The 23,091-nt window shown below is 35.4% G+C and overlaps 1 protein-coding gene across 1 annotated transcript in view; it reads right to left on the minus strand.

Annotated features, from left to right (window-relative positions):
• LOC145978825 (clavesin-1-like) overlaps positions 1-16,452 on the minus strand; it is a 170,052-nt gene extending 153,600 nt beyond the window's left edge. Inside the window, exons 1-2 of the mRNA XM_083111695.1 lie at positions 16,335-16,452; positions 13,446-13,604 (exon numbers count right to left, since the gene is read on the minus strand). Coding sequence (XP_082967821.1) covers positions 13,446-13,593 — 148 coding nt within the window. The 5' untranslated portion in view covers positions 13,594-13,604; positions 16,335-16,452. The remainder of the gene's footprint in view (positions 1-13,445; positions 13,605-16,334) is intronic.
• Between the last annotated feature and the right edge of the window lie 6,639 nt (positions 16,453-23,091).

Here is a 23,091-nt window from a genome sequence, read left to right on the forward strand (position 1 = left end):
AAGCATGAAGCACCTGTTAATGCTAGAGCAGCAAAGCAGCCACGCTATGCACTACCTATCCGTAGCAGTTTTAATGGCCAATTAAGAGATCACTGTTTTAAATCAGAGCCAAGATGTGACATTAAGAATTTTTTGAACAGTATAAATCCTGATGTGCAGGCAATTCTAAATGCACAAAATGGCTCTTATAAGCTGTCCCTCAAATTGTTTGCACAATATAAGAAACCAAATGGCACAAAATTTACACAGCCCCACATAACAGAAACTGTACCGGTATATTCAAATGCAAATTCAGACAAAATAATAAGCAGTTTGATAGATCAATTGAATATTAAACACTCTGAATTTGCAGCAAAAGAGTCTGGATGGAGCCTATGCGGATCTCCACACAAGTTATATGTTAATATTTCTGAATTCAACCCATTACAAGGATCTACATATTTGCCATTACCTGCCAATATTAAAAACAAAAGAGCAGTGGTTAATATAGAAAATAATGATGAGAAATGCTTTTTGTGGTGTATTTTAGCTGCTTTGTATCGAGTTTTAAGGCATCCTGAGAGAATAACTTATTATAAACAATATGAGCATGATTTTGATGAAGCAATGGAGGGTTTAGAATATCCAATGTCTGTTCAGAATATTGATAAATTTGAAAAAAAATGCCAGGAATATCAATAGAAAACAATTATCTATTAATGTATTTATTTGTTCTACTGGCCGTGGCAATTGCTTGATAGCACCTCTCAGAATCAGTACATTTGATGATGATTCTGCTGTTCCGATTGATCTGCTCTTAATTGAAAAGGATGGCACAAATCATTACACTCTGATTCATAATCTTGAAGCTTTAGTCAGAAAACAACTAGACAAATCCAATACAATTTTCAAGTTGTGTAGAAGATGTTTAACTGTATTTGATGGTCAAAAAATGGTGAATGGGGTTCGGGAAGTGAATGCAGAAATTGCTAAAAACAAGTTAATTGAGCATCTGAAATACTGTGGGAATCATAAACCTGTTCATATGCTTATGCCTAAGCCAAGTGAAAATGCCAAATTCAAAAAGTTTGAAGCCTTGTTGGAACACCCAGCATATATAGTCTGTGATTTTGAATCAAACCTCAAACCTCTTGCATTCTGCAGCCCAGACCCTGAGGAATCTTCAATTACATCATATCAATTACATGATCCTTCGAGCTTTTATTATGTGATTGTACAGGATGGGGTTGTTAGTAAAGAATATTTATACATGGGAGCAGATGCCATCAAAGAATTTGCACATAGAATAGAAAATGAGTGCCATGACATAGCATCTAATGTCTTATTAAAATGAAAACCCATGTTGCCTTTAACAGAGAAACAGAATGAAGATTTCAACAATGCAGAAAAATGCCCGGTATGTGATTCTGAATTTTCAGATGCAAATATCAAGGTTCATCACCATTCTCATACAGATGGTAAATTCTTAATGGCCCTGTGTAATAGCTGCAATATTCATATCCAGAGACCAAAATTTGTCCCCATATTTTGCCATGGAGCATCCAATTATGATTTTCATCATTTGATCAGGTACGAGGGGTTTAACAAGCAGAATTTAAATATTTTAGCAGAAAATGATGAGAAATATATATCTATTAGCAAAATAATTAAAGTTAATGGTGTTTCTATTCACTTAAGATTTCTTGATTCATACAGAATTTTATCGGCTAGCCTAGCTACACTGGCCACTCAATTATCTGATGATCAATTCAAAATCACATGTGCTTTGTTTCCAAATCAGGACCTGAAATTAATTAGGCGGAAGGGTGTATATCCATATGATTATGTTACAGATTTTTCTAAATTTGATGAGTGTTCTCTGCCACCACAACAAGAGTTTTACAGCAAAATCAGAGGATCTGGAATCAGTGATGAAGATTATCACCATGCCCAATTGATGTGGAACAATTTAAAATGCCAGACATTTGGTGATTATCACAAGGCATATTTAAAACTTGATGTGACCCTCTTAGCTGATATACTGCAGGCATTCAGAAAATCTTCCATGCAAAATTATAAGCTGGATCCAATTTATTTTTACAGTGCTCCGGGCCTAGCATGGTCTGCAATGTTTTTAAACACTAAAATGCAATTGGATCTGATCCAGGATCAAGATATGTATCTGTTTATGGAACAATGTATAAGAGGAGGCATGGTGCAATGTTCTCAGAGATATGCCAGAGCAAATAACAAATATATTCCTGATTATGATCCAGCACTGCCATCAAATTATATACTGTATGTAGATGCAAACAGCCTGTATGGTTATGCCATGATGGATAAATTGCCATATTCAGGGCTTGAATGGGTTGAAGATTTCAATATTGAAGATCTTAAGGATTTTGATCACAGTGACTATGGCCTCTTCTTAGAGGTTGATCTGACAATTCCTGATGATTTACACAACACATTTTCTGATCTGCCCCCAATTCCTGAGGTTAAGTGCTCACCTGGCTCTAAACAGAAGAAATTGATGATGACTCTAGAGCCGAAACAGGATTATGTCATATATTACAAAAACCTCCAGTTCCTGATGAATCACGGCGTTCAAGTGACCAAAGTTGGAAAAGTTTTGAGGTTCAGGCACTCAAAATGGTTGAAGTGATATATTGATACAAACACAGAGCTTCGAACATCTGCAATGAGCCAATTTGATAAGACCTTGTTTAAATTGATGGTCAATTCAGTGTATGGCAAAACAATTGAAAATGTCAGAAAACATACCGATGTTAAAATAATTACTGACCCCAGCCTGAGCAAAAAATTGATTGCAAGGCCTAATTTCAATTATAGAAGAATTTATGATGAAAATATGGCACTTTTCAACATGAAAAAAACAAAGATTAAGTTTGATAAGCCTATTTATGTAGGAGCTGTGATATTGGAATTGGCTAAATTACACATGTATAAATTGTATTATAATGTGAAAAAAACCTTTTTATGGTGATTGGTAAAATTGATGTACATGGATACAGATAGTTTTGTTCTTGATATTCAAACAGAAGATGTTTATCAAGATATGGCACAGCCTGAATTGTTTAAATATTTTGATACCAGTGAACATACAAAAATTAAACACCACAAAAAAAGGTGCCTGGCAAGTTAAAAGATGAGACACTTGGTGATGTTATTGTGGCATTTGCTGGGTTAAGGGCCAAGATGTACAGTTTTGAAACATGTAGCGGTGTTGTTGCCAAAAAGGCCAAGGGCATTGGCAGAGTGATTGTGGAAAAAGAGCTCCAATTTGAAGATTACAAAAATTGCCTCAAATCATGTAGTACAATCAGAACATCAGAATCCAGAATTCAGAGTGTGGATCATTTGTTGACTACAAATATTGTAAGAAAAGTGGCTCTGGACCCACATGATGATAAGAGATGCATTTTATCATGTGGCATACATACTCTACCATGGGGTCATTGTGATTTGAAAAGTGGTAATCAATGCCCAATTACAGAGCATGATTTGAAATAAATAAACATGCCTATGAACTTATTTGGGTTCAAAAAACAGGCTATTATGGAGCTGCCAACACCACAACCCTCTTCTGATATAATATCTAAACTAAGTGCTTTGTTAATTATTCATCTGAACAGCATACTTACAGATGTTGAGGAAGAAACAGGTAAAATATTGTACATATTTAACAATAATTTAAATCATTACCAATTACCTGTAGGTGGGCAATTGCAATTTATTACAACCCCTGAGGGTGATGTCAAGATTTCAGTAGGGAGAAATATTTATAGAATTAAGCACTCAAACATGATTTCTGTCACTGTATATACTGTTTCTGCTGGTGACTGCTTATATATTGAGGTCCCTGGATCATATGACAAGCTTATACCTTTTTTTATAGAATTAAGAATCAGATATTCAATAATAAATAACCATTAAAACAAAAATGCCTAATGATATATTTGGCCATACAAGGCATGAAGATCACAGTGATGAGATTCTGATGCTTGATGTCAGAGTCAAGAAATTAAGAAGTGATTTACAAGCTTTACAAACCACACTTTATGCCAGTCTTCAATTAGAAATTACAAATTTGCAATCACAATGCATGGACCCTCTTCTTAAAATTGACTCAGAACTCAAATTGCTGCTTCAGAAATATACTGATTTGGCCACATTAGATAATTTTCAAAGTTTAGAAGAGGTTGTAGCAGCTCTTCAAGCCAAATTTAAGACCCAGGCCACCAACTCTGAGCAATTGAAACAGCAATTGGAAGAGCAGATAAATAATGTCCAGACACAGCTCCAAACAATTGTTAAAAGCATAAAATCACAAGAAGATTTTGATCTAGTGATTTCCACTCTAAAAGAACAGATTCAATCACTCCAAATACCTAATCTGGACCCCTTGAACAATGCCATAGCCGAGGTTAAAGAAAAAATTGAGACACTTGAAAATTTTATGAACAACTTGCCATCTTCTGATGCTTTGAGTGCAATAACTCGGAGTGTTGCAAACATCAAGCTGCAACTTGAAACATATGAAGATTTTGGAAAAATTCAAAGTAGCATAACCCATCTTGAGGGTACAATAGCAGCAGTGCAAAGTGATTTGACAAATGTACAAGAATCTCTGGAATCCCGCTTGCCTGGTATTGTAGACACCCTTGCCAGTGTCCAGCAACAAATCACAAAGCTTGAAAACCTCAACACTGAATCTGAACTATCTCATTTTCATCACTTGATTGATGATATCCAAACAAAACTTGAAATTTTACAACAATCAACACCCACTCAGGCAGATATAGCCCTGCTCCAAAATGCTATGCAAAATGTGGCTGATCCTTCTGAATTAAATAATGTGAAATTGGCACTTGAATCTTTGCAGAATACTGTTTCAAATCTGCCTACATCACAGGAACTTAAAAATATTAAGAGGGCAGTGAATCGCATATTGAAATCAGAAGATATCAAGAATATCCAGACAGAGATCAAACAACTCACTCAGACAGTGGCCACTCTACCAACCAATCAACATATTAATGAACTGCATGCCCTGTTTGAGGATATCAGAAGACAGGTCCATGATCTTACTGCTCAAAATTCAAAATTGGCAGTTGTTGAAAATTTGCAACAAATTGTAGCTAATATCAAGCAACAGCTAGGGACCATGGAATCCAATCAAGCAAATGCTCTGTCTGTTTTTGCCACCCAGCTTCAAGAGATTGTTCAACAATACAAGAAACTTATTGTGGACATAAAAATCAAGCCAGGCCATGATGATGTTGTTAAGACCATCAATGAGCACCTTGAATCTGTAACAAGCAGATTGCTTACAGCAGAAATGGAAATAACAGGCATAATCGAGAATCCAAAACATACAGTAATTCTTGAATTGTACAGCATCCCCAACAAAGAATATGATTCTCCATTTACACCAGGTGGCAAAATATATATGCTGTCCCCTGCACAATTTTATTACCAGTTTTTTGTTGGGGGCATATTGAGACCAATCAAGATCAAATATTGGCTACAACCACAGGCACACCACTACCCTATCTTATCAATAACAAATGCTGACAACAAAGTAAAAATCACCAGTGTAGAATTAGAGGATTTTACAGATCCCAATACATTAGAAACAGCCTATGCTGAAGATGATGGCTCTCTGAAATTTAAAATACAAATAGGGGACAAATTATATTTAGAAAATCCTGTAGTATCAGCTGCTGAACACCCCATAGTTGCAATATTCTTGTTTTCATATTATGTCTAGAAAATTATTGTTGATGAATTACACAGACAAGCCAGACATAATTTTAAGAGACTCCCAGTAGTTACAAAAGGCATAGATGATTTATGGCAGAGCGACTTGATTGAGATGGCAAGTGAACAGCTGAAAAACTTAGACAAAATCAACAAGGGCTACAAGTATCTACTCACTGTAATAGACACATTTTCAAAATTTGCCTGGGCTGTGCCACTCAAATCCAGGACTGGAAAATGTGTTACAGAAGCCATCAGGACAATCATCAATCAGAGTGGAAGATCACCGCGCTATTTGCAAACAGATAATGGCAAAGAATTTTATAATTCTGTGTTCCAACAATTTATTAAAAGCCAGTCAATAAAACATTATTCGAGTTACAGTGATCTCAAAGCCTCAATTGTAGAGAGATTCAACAAAACCCTAAAAAATCTTATGTATAAACAATTTACACTTCAAGGTAATTATAAATGGATTAATATTCTTCCAGAACTTCTACATAAATATAACAACTCGGTCCATTCCACAATCAACATGAAACCCTCTGAAGTAACTTCATCTGATGAGCAAAAATTGATCAGGACTGTTTATTATCCTAGATACCAGCCAACAACAAGAAAGGCCAAATACAGGTTGGGTGATCAAGTAAGAATCAGCAAATATAAGCACTTATTCAAAAGAGGCTTTACAAGAAACTGGAGCACTGAATTATTTACAGTGGTTCAAGTTAAACCTGGGACCTTTAACACATATATAATAAAAGATCACCGAGGAGAAATTCTCAAAGGCAGATTCTATGAAGAAGAACTCAGCAAAACTAAACAGCCTGACACATATCTCATAGAAAAAATCATCCGCAGAAAAGGCAACAAGTTATTTGTCAAATGGCTAGGACTTCCAGAACACAGCTGGATCGATGCAGACAAAATGATAATATGAGCACCTGGGATGTTATAAAAAGGCTGCCAGAACCTGAACAGCAGATTAAGAGAAATGGCAAGTTGCTTCCTGAAAATATTAGATGTCTTATTGTTGGGCCATCGGCTTGTGGTAAAACTACACTAATGATTGATAATTTTTTATTGGCACCCAACTGGTTAGACTGGAAAAACAGGCACTTGTATGTCTTTTCTAAGAGCTTGGAACAATTAAAATATCAGCAGCTGATGAAGCTATATGATGGATTGGATATAGCCACTTTTGTACCAGATGTTAAGCCACTTCATGAATGTCTCGATAATTCTGTTGTTGTGTTTGATGACATTATACTGGATAATCAAAACAAGGTTAGAAATTTCTTTACACAGGGCCGAAACAAAAACATTGATTGCTTCTACCTGGCACAGACTTTTCTAAAATTCCGAAGCAGCTGATCCGAGACAACAGCAATTTTATATGTGTGTTTCATCAAGATCATACCAACCTCAAACACATACATGATGAATATGTAGGTGGGGACTTGAGCTACAATGATTTTTCCAAGTTTTGCAGTAGGTGCTGGAACCAGGACAGTTATGGGTTTGTCACAATTGATATGACAAGAAAACCCAATAGTGGCAAATACAGAAATAAAATCAACAATTTTCTAGACATTGAAACATATATAAATAACCATGAAAAGGCCAATCATTGATGATCTTACATTAAGAGATTATCTTGTAAAAAGATTTAAGGGATGGAAATCACAGAACCGAGGAATTTATGAACAACACAAACAAACAGAACAGCCTATTATTGATGCTATTAGTGAATTAGGTAAACATATCAAAACTGTTACAGAGCAAAATCAAAATTTGATCACAGAGCTTGTACCTGTAGCTGCAAGGAACATATTAGATTATCCAATCACCCCACTTTCCAGTATTCATACACCTAGTCCTGTTGCTCCTCGAAGAATTGAAGCTACTCAGGATCCTATTGAATTGGGTCTTCTTGCTCAAAAATATTTAAGCACACCTAAAGACAACAAAGATGAGGTCTTTGGCTTATATGCTGACACAGAGCGTGATGGTAGCATCATACATAGAATTGGCAATTTCAGAGTAACATTTATGGGAGATGATATAATTGTATATTCAGAATCTCATCTTGGAGAAAGAGGTGGTTTTGTTAAATATCTCGGAACACCTGGATTGTGGGAACTGATGACTCGGAAAAGGCCTGGCAGCTATACAGATCAAGATTATGAGCACTACAAAGAAATATTAATAAAATCAGATGCTCTATACCAGAACAATGATCCCACACAAAAAAGAGTCAAGTCTAGCAGTGGAGCAAAATACAACAATTTAATCAAGCCCATATGGTCACAAATTAAGACTGGCAGTGGAATCAAACAATACAACACCCTGCCTAAAGAATTTGTGTGGGTTGATGATGTCAGGAAACTTGTAGATAGGTTATTGGTGATAGCTGGGGAGGAAAATGCTGGCAACCACAATTTTTACAATGAAAAGGTTGGAATTATGGACATGATAAGCACCAAATTGTCTAATTTTATAGTGAATGACACTAAGGGGATTGGATATCTTATAAAAATTATTAATACTCTACCACCTAAATTTTGGAATATTTCTGAGGGCCGGGGGTTGGTTAATGACATTATAAACAAGCTGCCATTTGAACTACACATTCCAGGCTATCAGTATTGTGGTCCAGGCACAAAATTGGACCATAGATTAAACAGAGGTGATCCTGGTGTTAATCCCCTAGATGCTGCTTGTAGAGACCATGACATAGCATATAACACACATACTGATCTTGACAAGAGACATGTTGTAGACAAGAAATTAGAAGAGGCTGCATTTGGTAGATTTGTAAGCAAAGATGCTTCTTTAAGTGAAAAAATAGCAGCATTGGGAACCACCATAGCTATGAACACCAAACAAAAACTGGGGTGGGGGCTGTGAATATGTATATAATAAACCTAGAATGAAGGCCAAGGGTGTTATGTATCAAATACCTTATGCAGGTCTTAAATCTCTTAAAACTATTGATAGTCTTTTAACCAAAAAGCAGCGCAAGAAAAAAACTTCTTGTCTTGCAAAGGGCCATGGTATGAAATTGTTGCTTAGTACCCCCCAATTAAAAAAAATACAACAATCCAGAAAAAAATCAGATGTGGGGGGTTTCATATTTACTATCCCGGCCATCTTAGCAGCACTTGGGGCTGTTGGGAGCTTGGCTGGGGGATCAGCTGCCATAGCAAAAACAGTAATAGATGCCAAGAAAAATAGGGCAGAATTAGATTAATTGAAGCGCCATAACCTGGCCATTTAGAAACAAGGCAAAGGTGTTAAAAAAGCCATGAATAAGTTTAAAAAAAACAAGAGCCGCTTACAAACCAAGATATTGAAGCTTTAATCAAGCCACTGGGAATCAAAAATTTTAGAGGTGTGTACATGTCTGATTCTTTGCCAGAACAACCACTCAACAAAGAGTGTGGCATTGTTAATTTGGATAAGTACAAACATCAGGGCACTCACTGGATTTGTTATCTTAAATATTTAAACAATGAGGCATTTGTGTTTGATCCATTTGGAGGTGTTCCACCTGAAAATTTAGTAAAATATCTAAAATCAGCTAATCTTTATTACAATAATGCTCGTGTTCAAAACTTCAAAGATGTTAATTGTGGACATTTGTGTTTATCTGTTCTTAGATATATGTCTCAAATAAATAAACCATCAATTGAAGATTTTCAAAAAGCCTTGTGGTATTTAAAACATCATGGGGGTATTCCATCTCACCAGCCAAAATTCAATATTGAAACTCAAATTACATGATGATATAGTGTATCCCAAAACAATAGCTCTCAGAGCATTTTATGGCATGTACTTGATCCCTAATATTACACACCACAACAACAAAATTGCAGTAGGGGATCAAAAAATTGTCATCACTCCAGGGCAATATAATCTGTCCACTCTAAATGCTCAATTACCCAGAGGTATAGTCTTAACTCAAAATTCTGTCACTCACAGAGTAGAGATTGTATCTGCTACAGAAACAGTGGATCTGGGTACTATAGGAGAGCTGTTAGGCTTTGAGAACAACACAAAACTTGAGCCAGCCATCAAACACACTGCTATTAATATACCTAAATTCTTAGCCATAGAGACTCTGAATATTCACTGTAATGTGGCTGAGGGTATGATCACCAAATCAAATGGCATAGGCACTCACAAACAAACTGGCTTCATTGCAACATTTAAACCTAATTCTGAATTTATGGAGCCAATCATCTACACTCCATCCCCAACATTATATTTTCCTGTGTGCCATAATAGAATAGATAACATTGAATTGATGGTCACTAATGAAAAAGAAGAATTAGTTTATTTTGCTGGAGCCAAACAACTGCAATCATAGAAATTAATATTTAAATAAAAATACATACAAAAAAAATGTAAAATATTGAGAGTTATGAGCTACAATCATTCCCCCCAAACAGGAGGACATTTGCAAATTTAAATCAACCCAACACAGAGATTGAGGTTGATCTTGATGTAGGGGATGGCTTTATACACCCCCACAGAGCAGATCTATACATCAAATTTGATGTTGTAAAGCTCGATGGAACAGATTATCCGGCAAATTCAAATATAAGATTGGTAGATAATTTTGTGCCGCATCTGTTCTCTGAAATTGAGATCAGAAAGCATGGTGTTGTTATAAACAGAGTGGATTATCCCGGCATTACCTCCACAGCTTTGGCCACACTAAAATTATCCAAAACGGAGGCATCATACTACGAAATAGGTGGATTTGAGGCTGGTGATATAATATTATCCAAAAGCCACACAGTGCTGTTCCCAATGCGCCTGTTGCCAGGATTCTTCTCAGATTACAAAGATATTATGTGGAAGGGTGGTTTAAGAATCACATTTAGAAGAGCTGCCAATGATAATAATGCTTTGATGAGGTACAGCACATTAAACTCTACAGGGGAAGCTCTGCCTAATACCCTTCCTGATGAGGGCAAATGCATTATTCAGACTATGGAGCTAAGAATCCCAGTTGTTGAATATGAAGCCAGTTATGCTCTTAAATACAAAGCAGATATAATAAAAAATCCACAAATTCCTTTGCAATTTTATACATATCAAAGTGTACTGAAGCCTGCATCTGGTACTTATTATGAGTTTGATGCTACAAATTCATTCTCCAGTATACAATATGACATGCCGGATTTTGTGGTGGTACTGTTTCAGACTGGATGACACAATAATCAGGAAAAAAATTCAAGTAGATTTGATAACTGCAACATCAAGAACATATATCTTAAAAATGGCAGAAATGAGGTATTTCCTAGAGAAAATTATAATTTAGACATGTCCAAGGATGATTTCCTCAAATTATATGAGGCATTTACAGCATACAAAAGGGTCACTACTGGCAATACTGACATGTATTACACACCAGATGAATTCAAAGCACAGAGACCCATGTTTGTAATCAACACTTCAAAAAGGAAACAAGTTGTGGTTAATGACAGGACAAACATTAAAATTATCTGTGAATTCCACGATACACTCCCTGATGACACTATATGTAGTGTTATTCTCATAGGTGAAAAATCATATGTTTATGATGTAAGAAATGAGAGAGTCACAGAGCAATTCTAGAAAAATTTCTGCATATTACATTGTACATTGTCTTAGTATTAGATATATGAGTTGAGGCTGGTGTCCAATTAAAATATTGAGCATATTCCAGGTAACATATTAACATAACAGCAACAAGTATTTAAGCATATATTACATTATATTATTGTGTAAGCAAAATGCTCATAAGAGCTTTTGCCTTAGTTTTTAAGTGTAGCCAAAACAAAATCAAGGCAACAATATTAACACTTTGCCATCAGGTAATGCCTCACATTTTACCAGAACTCAAACCCAGAGCTCTTGTTTACAAGGCAACAATGTTAACACTTCTCCATGGGGGGTCTTAAACCCAAAAGCCTTGATTATAAAACATATAACCCATGGGACTATGTCCACATGCAATACATATTGAATATCAGAACCCAGGAGTTATGAGCTATATATCAGCTAAATACAATTCAAAGTTGGACTTTGAAATTGTGCAATGAATATTCTCTGTAAGTCTCGCTCGGGTTTATATTAACACAACAAGACAAGCCTAGAATTGTGCTGAGGCTTGTATGACAACACGCAAGAGGCCAATATTCTCATTACTGAGAATTTCCCTTGGAGTCAATAACATGAAGGCATGTACAGGGGGGGGGGAATTTTCCCTGAAAGGGCACAATGTAGATTTTATCTCATGCATGCACGCATATAAATCTCCCAGGCCTGCATAATTAATTGCTTGCCGGGACATGAAACATGATCAAAAGATTAGAAAGAACATGCAAGCAATTAATTATGCATGCCCGCTCTTGTCCTATTGTATTGATCGGGAAGTTTTGCTTGCATGAGAATATAAATATTTTTCGCTTAATTTCAAGTGTATCTAAAACAATATCAAGAGGGCCATATTTTTGACAAGCTTATAGACAACAAACCGAGAGATTCAGCCTTTGTACACATGGCACAATCAATCTGAGGGGGAGGGGGGCTTATTATTTCTACACTAGAATTCAAGATTCCTGGGATTTTGACAGAAAAACACACTATAAACAATAAAATCTTATAGGAACTTAGCTTAGTTTTAAGTATAGGCAAATCAGGCTGTTAAGAATTCTTCTTTTCTACACTAGAATTCAAAATTCTTAAAAATTCAGAGCATATCACACTCGAAGAATTGGGGTATAAGCACCTCTTGGCATTGTTTTAAGTATAGGCAAATCTGTCTGAGGGGGGTTCTTCTTTTCTACACTAGAATTCAAAATTCTTAAAAATTCAGAGCATATCACACTTGAAGAATTGGGGTATGAGCCCCTCTTGGCATTGTTTTAAGTGTAAGCAAATCGGGTTGTTCAATCAAATAACCTCTTCTTTTCTACACTTGTAAGTGGGGTTTATAATATTGTAAATACAACTACTGACCTTTGAGAAAAAAAAAAACACTTGAAAGTCTACAGAGGTGTGGTTATCTATAACCGCAGCCGTTAGAACCTTTATTTTTTTTGGTTGGGCACCACGCACCCTGGCGGGGTTATAGGGGCCAGGAATCCTAAAAAAAAACAATTATTATTTTGTTTGTTTGTTTGCGTCACAATACAGGCACGCGCGCATATGTGTGTGTGTGCGGCACATCGTTCTCGAGAGGTTTACAAAGGTCACGATATATAAACATTGGCCGAGACTTGGAAAAAATTACGATAAGGCGCATTCATCCTTCAAGGATGAGAAAGTGCATTTACTCATCACTGCTTTTCTGCGCTGTGAAACATCGTCAGCGCAATAAATGAGGCGCGGAACGTGGTGAGAAAGTGAGTTTTTGAGGTTTTGGTGCGATTTTCTTAGAGGTCGAAAAATCAGGGTTGGCGTCAAAGGCATATTTGTGACCTACTATTGTTGTAAGTTTTATACAACGTCGCCTTGTAATGTCAAGCCGTCCTGAAGACTCTCTTAGTGCACTCTGTCTCGCGAATGTATGCATCAAGCAGTACAAAAGGGTAGAAAGCAAACGGCTGAGAACCCGCTCGAGTCCTACTTCCGCAGAAGTGTCCAGGAACAGAGTGTAGTTCGATTACATAGGATGTAGCACTTACCCTTTACTTTCTCCCTGAACTGACAAATCTCCTGTAAAACTGTTTCTGGCTTTTCGTTGACTTCATCTGCTGCTTTTTGTTTCCAGTTGTCAGGAAGATTGTAATCGAACTGCGAATCCGTAAATATGCTGGTGCAATGCTCTTCCATGTTGCCAGTATCTGATAATAGACCAGAGAAAGACTAATTAGACATAAACTTAAAACTTTAATTGGTATTGGAACTAAATAAATTAACAATTTCAATTAAAAATTCCCACTGTGATTAATCTTGAATATGATAAGTGGTATACATGTATGTAAACAGCAGTTTATGTAGTTTATTTTATCATAAGAAATTCGTTAATGTTTTCAATATCTTAGAAAAAAGCAATATTTTCAAATAATTTATCTTTTCACGTTTGTTTTCTCAAATTATGTAAGGTATAGATCCATTGTGAATAAAATAACTAAATTGGCACGATCATTCAAAATATGTAATCCGTTTTGCTAACAATAACATTTTATTTTATTCTTGGTAAAACTGGATGTCACATATTTAATTTGCTTTATTTTACTTCGCTTTTTGTGCCACTTTTGGCTAATTTGCAAAGGTGGGGATGAGTGATGATATGATGAAATTCATGAATGGATTCTCACAAATATCCATCCCAGGCCAGGATTCGATCCCGGGAACCCTGGATGTCACATAGTGATAAAACATCTTTAAATAAGTAAGGTATTTTTTTAAAGAATATTTGTGTTTTTTGGGGCACTTAAAGACCTACAGTGCACATAAATTATAATTATTATTATTGGAAACATTGTATATGTACATAATTGCATATATTTGAAGTAATATTAATGTCGTTGCTTATTTCAAGTTTTTTCCTTTCGTTCTTTTGTTCATTGCCTGGCCGTGAGCGCTAGTTGAATCAAGAATATTTCAAGACTGCAAGCTACTCTCTTCGTGAAAATAGAGGAAACTACCCTCCCATCGATCAGTCTGAAAGATATGACAGTCACATTTCCAGATGCTACCAATAGCAAAAAGATTTAGAAAACATTATCTTTTTCATTAGTTATTGATATGACGTCTTCATAAATCTGTGGGTGTCTATGTCCGAGTGGTATTTCTAAAGGCATTCTTCATTCTTGTTGAAAATAATTAGCCCTTGGGGTTGTAAATTACATATTTATACTTCAAAAGCATTCACTTGAACCTCCCCTTCCTTACCTTACTTACTATATAGCAGTGCATTTGTGTTTGTACTAGTTAGAAATTTGTAATAAGAGAAGTGAAGAACTCACTATTTTAACAGTAAATAGAAGGTGATCTTCTATCTACAAACTTATGTCAGGGCGAATATACCGCAAAAAGTAAAATTTATTATCATGTTTCTAATGTGAAACTTTTACGAAAAATATTACCCATAACTTGCTTCTACATTTTTAGCCAATTATTACTTTCTTGAATACAAAGCACTTCCGATTTTTATTATGTTAACCACTCTAACTTCCTCTGTAAATGCCTTTTATTAGTACGTTTTTGGAAAGAGCATTGCTGGTGCTAATCGATCCATTGGTGTGATGTTTCACCCTGGTTATCTTTCATGTGTGCAAAAATTTTATTCTACGATTATGCAATATGTCTTTCAAAAAGGTGACCGACCATGAATACGCTAATTTTGTGTCATATTTTGAAAAACAATTATGATTACGATGACTGCGGATAATCTGAAATCGAGGCATGTGGAAACATTCTCCAAGAGTGTCTTGATCAAGTCGTAAGCCGGCCTCGTTTATCTGATCAATTTTATTTAATTTTACTTTCAATATTTTAAAAATTAAATGAATTACATTATGCATCATGTATTAATAGGCCTACTTAGGAAAGAAACTGGCATGTATTGTCGCAATTGAATTGTTTGTGAAACCTATGGATTAACGAATAACCAACCCCCTTCACCAACGAAAGGTGTGAAATGTATGTGAATAGTGCCTCGCATTCTATTCTTGCCCAAGGCCTCGCTATATGTTGCTAGGCCACTGTTTCGTAATAGGCATTTACAAAAAGTATGTTTGCTTATCGAGTGATGAAAGCAAGAATAATGTTGGATCCAAGTGTTATCTCTACCATAGAACTAATACAACTACATTGACAAAATTAGATGTAGTAATAGACATACGAAATAGTAACTAACATACAAAAAATTTTTGTTTCGGAGTAAAATACAAAAAATATTAATTAGATTACATATCCCAAAGAACTACGACTTTGTAAGTACTAATTTAGAACTACACACTTAATCTCACCTTACATACATCAACTCTAACGACACTTAAAAGTACACAAAACAGGAAATTGATGTGAGTAAATACATGCAACTACTACACTAAATAAACTAGCAAATATAGTCGCACATTTATGATTGATTGATTGATTTAGTTTATTTTACTTCGCGTTTTGTGCCTCTTGGCTAATTTGCGAAGATGGGGATGAGTGATGAAATGATGAAATTGATGAATGGACATTCACAAACAACCAAGCCCGACCGGGATTCGAACCCGGGACCCTTGGCGTCGCAGCGCGATGTGCTAACCACTCGGCCACAGGGTCGGACAGTCGCACATTTATGAATTGGTATCTTTTGACTCCTTGTTTCTCAAAAATGTGAATGAGAGAGACATAAACCAGCAAGAATTGATTACAAAAAAGCAAAATATTACTACCTTTTCCGCAATAATTTTAACATTGTGGTTTTTATAATGTGCCAGGATAACCCTAAAAGTTTGTATAAATGCAAATTAAATGAAACTTTAAATAGCAAGTACCACTGACAAGATCAAATCTTTAACACATTTGGTTATAACTCGACATCTTCACATGATATCTCGTGTAATGATACGTACCTTTCAAATACTACCACAATATCACATGAAGAAAATTTTGAAAAGACTCAGCCTACGCTTGATGTAGAATAAACTGATAACCGGGACAGACAAAACTAAATAATTCAAGGATTAGGCCTATTGTTTTATATCGAGGAAAACGTTTGAATTTTTTGTACATAAAAACATTCTGATATGCAAAAACATATTAAGATTTTTAACACGTTTTGGAGTGACCTTCAATTGTTTCTTTTTAGGAAGAAGAGTTATGTGTTTTCCTCGTTTATGTAAAGCGATAGCTTCTCAACCGACATTGTTGACCTCCAAGTGGCAATGACGCACCATGACACGCGGCACAATGAACTTGACAAAAAACAGCACCAGTACTTTGATCGACTAATTTTGAACTCCACGAAATATATTGTCTGGATTTATTGTTACTTTTATTTAATAATGAATTCATAACCTCGTGAAGGATCTATTTCCGGTGTTTTATTGACTTTTGATTACTAATCGTTTACGTATGAGGTGTGCATCGGTAAATCAGGAAATGTGTACTTACGATGTATGCAATTTATTTTGTTGAATTTCCGTCACACCAGAGTTTCATTTTACAACTAGTCAATCGGAAATATGTTTCTGAACCCAGCATCACCTATGTACTGGACATTTAAACGGCCTACATAGTCTAACATGAAGTCTTTGATTAGAAATGCAGAGAATCCTTTTAAGTTCACTTTATGCACCGAAACGCTATTCGGGACCGGGCCTATAGTTTAAGGTGAGCTCCGAACCATTACGTGCATCCACCGATATTTATCTAGTCTTTGATAATACCACAGACAAATGTTCTACATTTGCCTGTGATAATACCTTTATCTGGGGAAAGGAGAGCACGAGTTAGGAGCAAATGAAACTTAAAATGCATTCCTGCAATATCTTTAATTGTTCCACTATTATTCGCCCGATATTCGTTGACTATATATTTACCTCTGTACTTCCGCCAGTTCTCTCCTTGTTTCCGGAATGGATTTTCTTCCTTCAATAAAATTGTGCTTCTCCGTACCAAAAACAACCTTTAATGTAATTCCTATAAGAATTTAAGAGGAATTCCCTCCCCCTTTAACCTTTTACGGACCTCGATAATTTGCACAGCAAGGACTATTTCGGAAAAGCTGAGAGAGCAAATATTGGCGTATAAAGTTACTCTCTCTCACACATATGCACACAAATTCTAAGATTTTTTAATATTAATCTACATTCAAACCTACAGTATGAAAACATAACATTGCGTCCCTTTGTTTAAAAATAAAATTTTAGCAAAATCTGAAGAAAAATCCAAGTCGGGTCACGGTTCTAATGTGTCTTTTTTACTTTTTAAAAATTATTTTTTCAATTATTTTCTTTGTTGCTTTTCCTCTCCCATTTTATTTCTTTTAATTCTTTATCCGTTTCTTTTATATTTGCCTTTCTCATTAAGTTCTCATATTCTTTCCTGGTACGTATTTCTCCATTCATTCTATTTCTCCATCATATTTTTGTCGGTTTATTTTTTCTTGCTCCCTAATCATCATCATCATCATTTCCTTCTTCTTCATCTTTTTCATCCTCACTACCTATTAGTTTTGTTACAAGCTAAATTCCTTCTTGTACGCAGAGTACAATTGTATGCTGTTTGATTGGAAAGTAGTGGATGTCTTGTAAAGTGAAAAAAAATCCAAAAATGCAATTATCTTTAGAAGAAAGTTTACTTCCGCCTTGCAGGCGAACTATTGCTCAAGATATTGCTCAAGTCATGATTAACCTACAACGTGAAAATTATTAAATTAAATCCAAAGTTCAGAATAGCTCAAACACTCATACCATTCAAACTGTAATACATACCCACAGGGGCGTGAGTAGATTTCTTCTTCAGGGGTGGCAGGGTCAGAGGATTTTTATTATTATTATTATTATTATTATTGCTATTATTTTTTATTATTATTATTATTATTATTATTCTACTACAACTACTACTTATGTATTTTAAACAATACACACATTCGTAATTTCCATATTCTGTATATCGATATACAATTTGCGTAACTGTATACTGACAAAAGCTATTTTTCTGTAGTTAGATAATCGGTGTAAAATAGACTGTAAGCTCAAATGAAGCCCTACTTCAAATAATAATAATAATAATAATAATAATAATAATAATAATAATTTCTGTAACTTACGGAGTAACATTTATTGTTATAAAATATCGCTAGATTTTTACAATTCGAATTACATTAACTCTTTCCAGAAAACTCACGGTGCAAGTGCTCCCCAACTGGAACCTCGTTGCGGGCGCCCTTTGCATATGCAAACCACTACATATACACACATCACATCACATGAAAACCGTAAGCACGTTATCGAGAACTGAATGGCGAAAGAACACATCTTCTTCCCATTCATTCGGAGGATGTTTACAGGTCATTGACCTGTTCCTCAACAATGTTTTATCCTGTTCTGTCCTTCAGGCTACGAAATACACGATAACACTATAGAAAAAAATGCTTGTATAAAAAAGTTAAACCTTGGCTTTTTAGTGGCACATAGATACATTTCTTGTTTTAGAATGTATTAATACATATAAGTAAATCTTCAATTACGCTCATTAAATAGTCTACTATATACTACTCTCTTAAATAAATTAACAACTGGCGAAAGGCAGCGTTAATTTTTTTTTTTACAGAAATGCACTTTTCAGTGAGAAAACTATGTGTGTCAAAATTACACGTCTGATTTCTGATGCCGTGTCAGTCTGACGTTTGCAACCAATAATGATCATGTGCAGCATTTGATGGATTTATAACTGGCGATTTTATGGGTTGAGTGAAAAGGTGCCATCTTTGGGACATTGACTTCGTAGCAGGCAATACTAGCAGGTCGAAATTTTGTCATCAGACGCACGCAACATGTGTCTAAGTACTGTCCATACATTTGCGTATCATAAATCATGATTTTGTACCGAAATTGGACTCTTGAGAGAACCGTAGGCTGCCCCTCGCTACCATGAAGTTAGAAACCCTAAACCAGTAATATAATACGCAATTAAACAAAAATAGTAAATTGGAAATACAAATGTTTATAACTTTTTTAAGAGAATTCGTTCAGAAATAGAAAATAGAAAATTTATGTGCAGTTGGAAACACTGAACTGGTTCTCCACCACCTGAGAGAATTGATATCACATTTTAATGCATGAAGCAAATTTCTCTCGATTTTAGTCAAAATTACAGTAAAGATACCTTGCACAATACCGGATGATTCTACAAAGTGCGTCTCTTACCTGATCTGTGACAAAAAACTGTTCGGAACTCCAGCAAAATGTTATTTGACCTAAGATCAACTTGTTTTACAAAGTTTCACGTTAGTAACCTCCTGGAGCAGTTGGTTACACGATCGTCTCGTTTTACTTTTTCGTCAAGAACGAAACATCGTATGTTCAAATCTCACCCACTCCTGATTCTTTTTTTTATTGTTAATTACCGAGTATGAACTGTTGTAAAAATGCAATATAAGATTATATTAAATAACTGTAAATATTTGTGCGATGCATACCTCGGGAAAGTTTCTGCTCAACTTCTTGATTTTTCAGTGAATGGCAGTATTTTGGACAAGATCTTTGTATTCATTCAGCTGCCAAAAGTTATGTTAACACACATTAAATAGTTATTTGTCATAAATATATGTTCTTAAACAGTATGTTGTAATCAATGTGTCCCGGGTTTATATCAGGTGGAGGCTCATTTCACAGGGGTTCGGATTCCTATTTAAACTGTAGGTCCAGTCCCGATTAGCATATCTGTGCATAAAGTATACTTAGAACAACCACAACAATTACAACACACACACATACCATCATACACACAAGTATTCTTTGTTTGTGCTCTTCACTGCGGACCTAAAATATACGTCGGATTTTCAAATGATACAACCACAAATGTTATGCTATATTCAACGTTGAAACCACCCACCTCCGACTTTACATCGCATGTTTCTGCATCCGGAAATGCTGGATGTGAATCGCATAATATCAACGGAAATATACAAGAAACGTAGATAAGCATTCTCGTTCGAAAAAGATTTTGCAAAGAAGTAGGTTTGAGCCCATGACCTTCCATTACGCCAGCAAACACGATCCCCCCTACACCACACGGTTCACGTTTTTTTAGGCACTCGATTCGAGGGATGAAGTCATACACATTTCTGTTGTGGCGTAGTGCAGTGTGAAGTGGAAAGTTAGAGGTGTTTGCTCGAGTCCTTAGGATAGCTGAGGAATGCTTGTAGGATTAAACATTATGACAAGGGCTCGGAAGTTGGTGACCTAAACAAATTCAAAAGATGACCTATGGAATGACCTAAAAATGGTAAAAAAATGTTATAAAATAATTTTCACTGTAAAAATGAAAGCTTGATTTTGTCATAAATTACAAGAGAGTAAGTAATCTAATACGTCGATGAAGCCCGTTGTTTGGTGGTTGAAACCACTGAAGCAAAAGGTAAGAGAGCAACTAAGTTATAATGTAGTTTTGTTTGTTAACTTCAAGGTTACATAAAATATACCTCAAGGTTTTTCTTTATAAATCATTCATCTCCTTTCCGGTTTCGCACATAGTGGTTCTGATCCCACTTTAAACTGTAGGTCCAGTCCCGATTAGCCTTACTGTGCATAAAGTGGACATAAAACACCAAATCAACCAATTCATCTCCTTTTTTTATTCTGGTTTGTTGTTTTAAGCCACTATATGCACAGTAAAGCTAATCGGGACTGGACCTACAGTTTAAAGTGGGTTCCAAACCACTTGTGCTCCACCGGGGCATCTCCTTTCAGAGTTGGCCTTCTACGATACTGTAGTCGGCCAGCATCCGAAAATACAGTTCTGCTTCGCATACACCAGAGTATAATTTCATTTAATATTGTGCCTAATTTTATTTTAAAACTACAGATTTAAGCGATAATAGTGTCCAGAAAAAGAACCTCAAAGTAGTCTTCACACAAACTATTTTAATCAATTGGCAAACATTTCAGTTAAAAATGATATTGTGCTTTTCCATTGACCATATTTTCGATTCATTGTGAATTTGCTAAAAGGACCAGTCAAGAAATTTAAATTTGTAAGTTTCACTAGTAAATGCATTTAAAATGCAGAAACAACAGGGTAGGAGAAAAATAAACCTGAAAAATAAAGAAAAATGCAACAAAAACTGTTAAAAATACTGACAAACTACGCGTAAAAGCAAAAAAGGCCAAAAAATGAAAAACAAAATGTTAAATGGAAAGTGTTTTCCAGCTCTAACTGAAGGGAAACTGACATGATATCAGGTTTAGCATTGTTTTTAAGGATCAGAGAAAATGTTGATTTTTCATCAACTTCCGGACCCTAATTACTAACTATGACCATTAAAAAAGTTGGAGGGAAGGAGGTGGCTTACTTAAAGTTTTCTTGCTGAGGGATCGTATCGTCCATATCTCTCCACTTTATAATACAGGAAAAATGAGGTTCATATTTCGAAAATGACTTGCAGTTTTCCACCACGAACATATGTTTTTCATAGTTTGAAGTTCGTTAGGATGCACTTGTTTTAATTTCACACATATTTTATATTTCATACGTTGAATATCCCTTTCCTCTCTCTTTTCCTACAGTCTTTGGAAAAAAGCTGAAATTTCTTGGCAACCGGGGTCTGATTCAAATGACTCGCTCTCCTGTTCCTACTTTAAACAAACAACAGAAGACTTCGTAACTTAACGATTGCTTGTTCAAAACAAGGAATTTTGATTCTCACGAGGGAGGTCGAAGGTTCGATTCTTCACCTCGGCAGGATATTTTTGAAGAGTATATCGTTGGGTGTAAAGTTGATCCACAACTCTAAGAAGTTAACATTGGTCTCTGTGTTTCACGAGGTGAAAGGAAATAGTAAGAGGAAGTTATTTCGATGATAGGAGGGAGGAAGTCACGTGCCATGTGGAATGCGCAGAATCAAGTTACGTAGAGCTAAGTCTGTAATGTTAGTTTCGAATATTGCAAAGTTAGTGGGAAAAGTTTGTTAGATCTCGTCTCGTACTTTCTGTTGAAGTAGGACAAGCATTTTAGATACAAAGCAGTGACGAATTAACGATCAATATGAGGTTTTGAATTTTTTGTTTGTCACTCACTATATAAGTGAGTATAAGTAGTTTCTAATCACATCGGCCTCCGTCCCAATAACAATTTACTTATGTTAATAGGCGATTTACTATTAGTTTTAGACGTCTGGTAAGATGGCGGTGAGGGGGATTGACAAGAGTCAATACGAAGGAACGGACATAAAATTACCAATCTTAGCAATTTGATCTACATCACTACTTAACATAACTGTATATGTTGTTTTTTTTATATCGAAAAAATCAATATTTTAGGTGTCAGTGAAGAATATAAATAATACATAACTTAAATAACATTACATTTTGCATCCTGAATACATAATATGTAATTTATTAATTAATCATGATGTGTGTGTTAACACAACATATGAACAATAACTAAAAAAGTTTTAAATCCTGGAAATCTGCAACTTCTAAGGAGAAATATGCGCATAAGTGACGTCCCTCAAGTGCGCAATGGATTCACTTTTTAAATATCCTAATATCAACGGTCTCTGTTCAGCAAACCAAAAAAAAAGAGGAGAGGGTGGAATTTGAACCCACGACCTTTCACGCTTGACGAAAGTTGATGATAGCAGCGTCTAACCAACTGCTCTAT

This window comes from Lepisma saccharinum, chromosome 25 (genome assembly GCF_977018435.1).
Source record: "Lepisma saccharinum chromosome 25, izLepSacc3.1, whole genome shotgun sequence".
NCBI lineage: Eukaryota > Metazoa > Arthropoda > Insecta > Zygentoma > Lepismatidae > Lepisma > Lepisma saccharinum.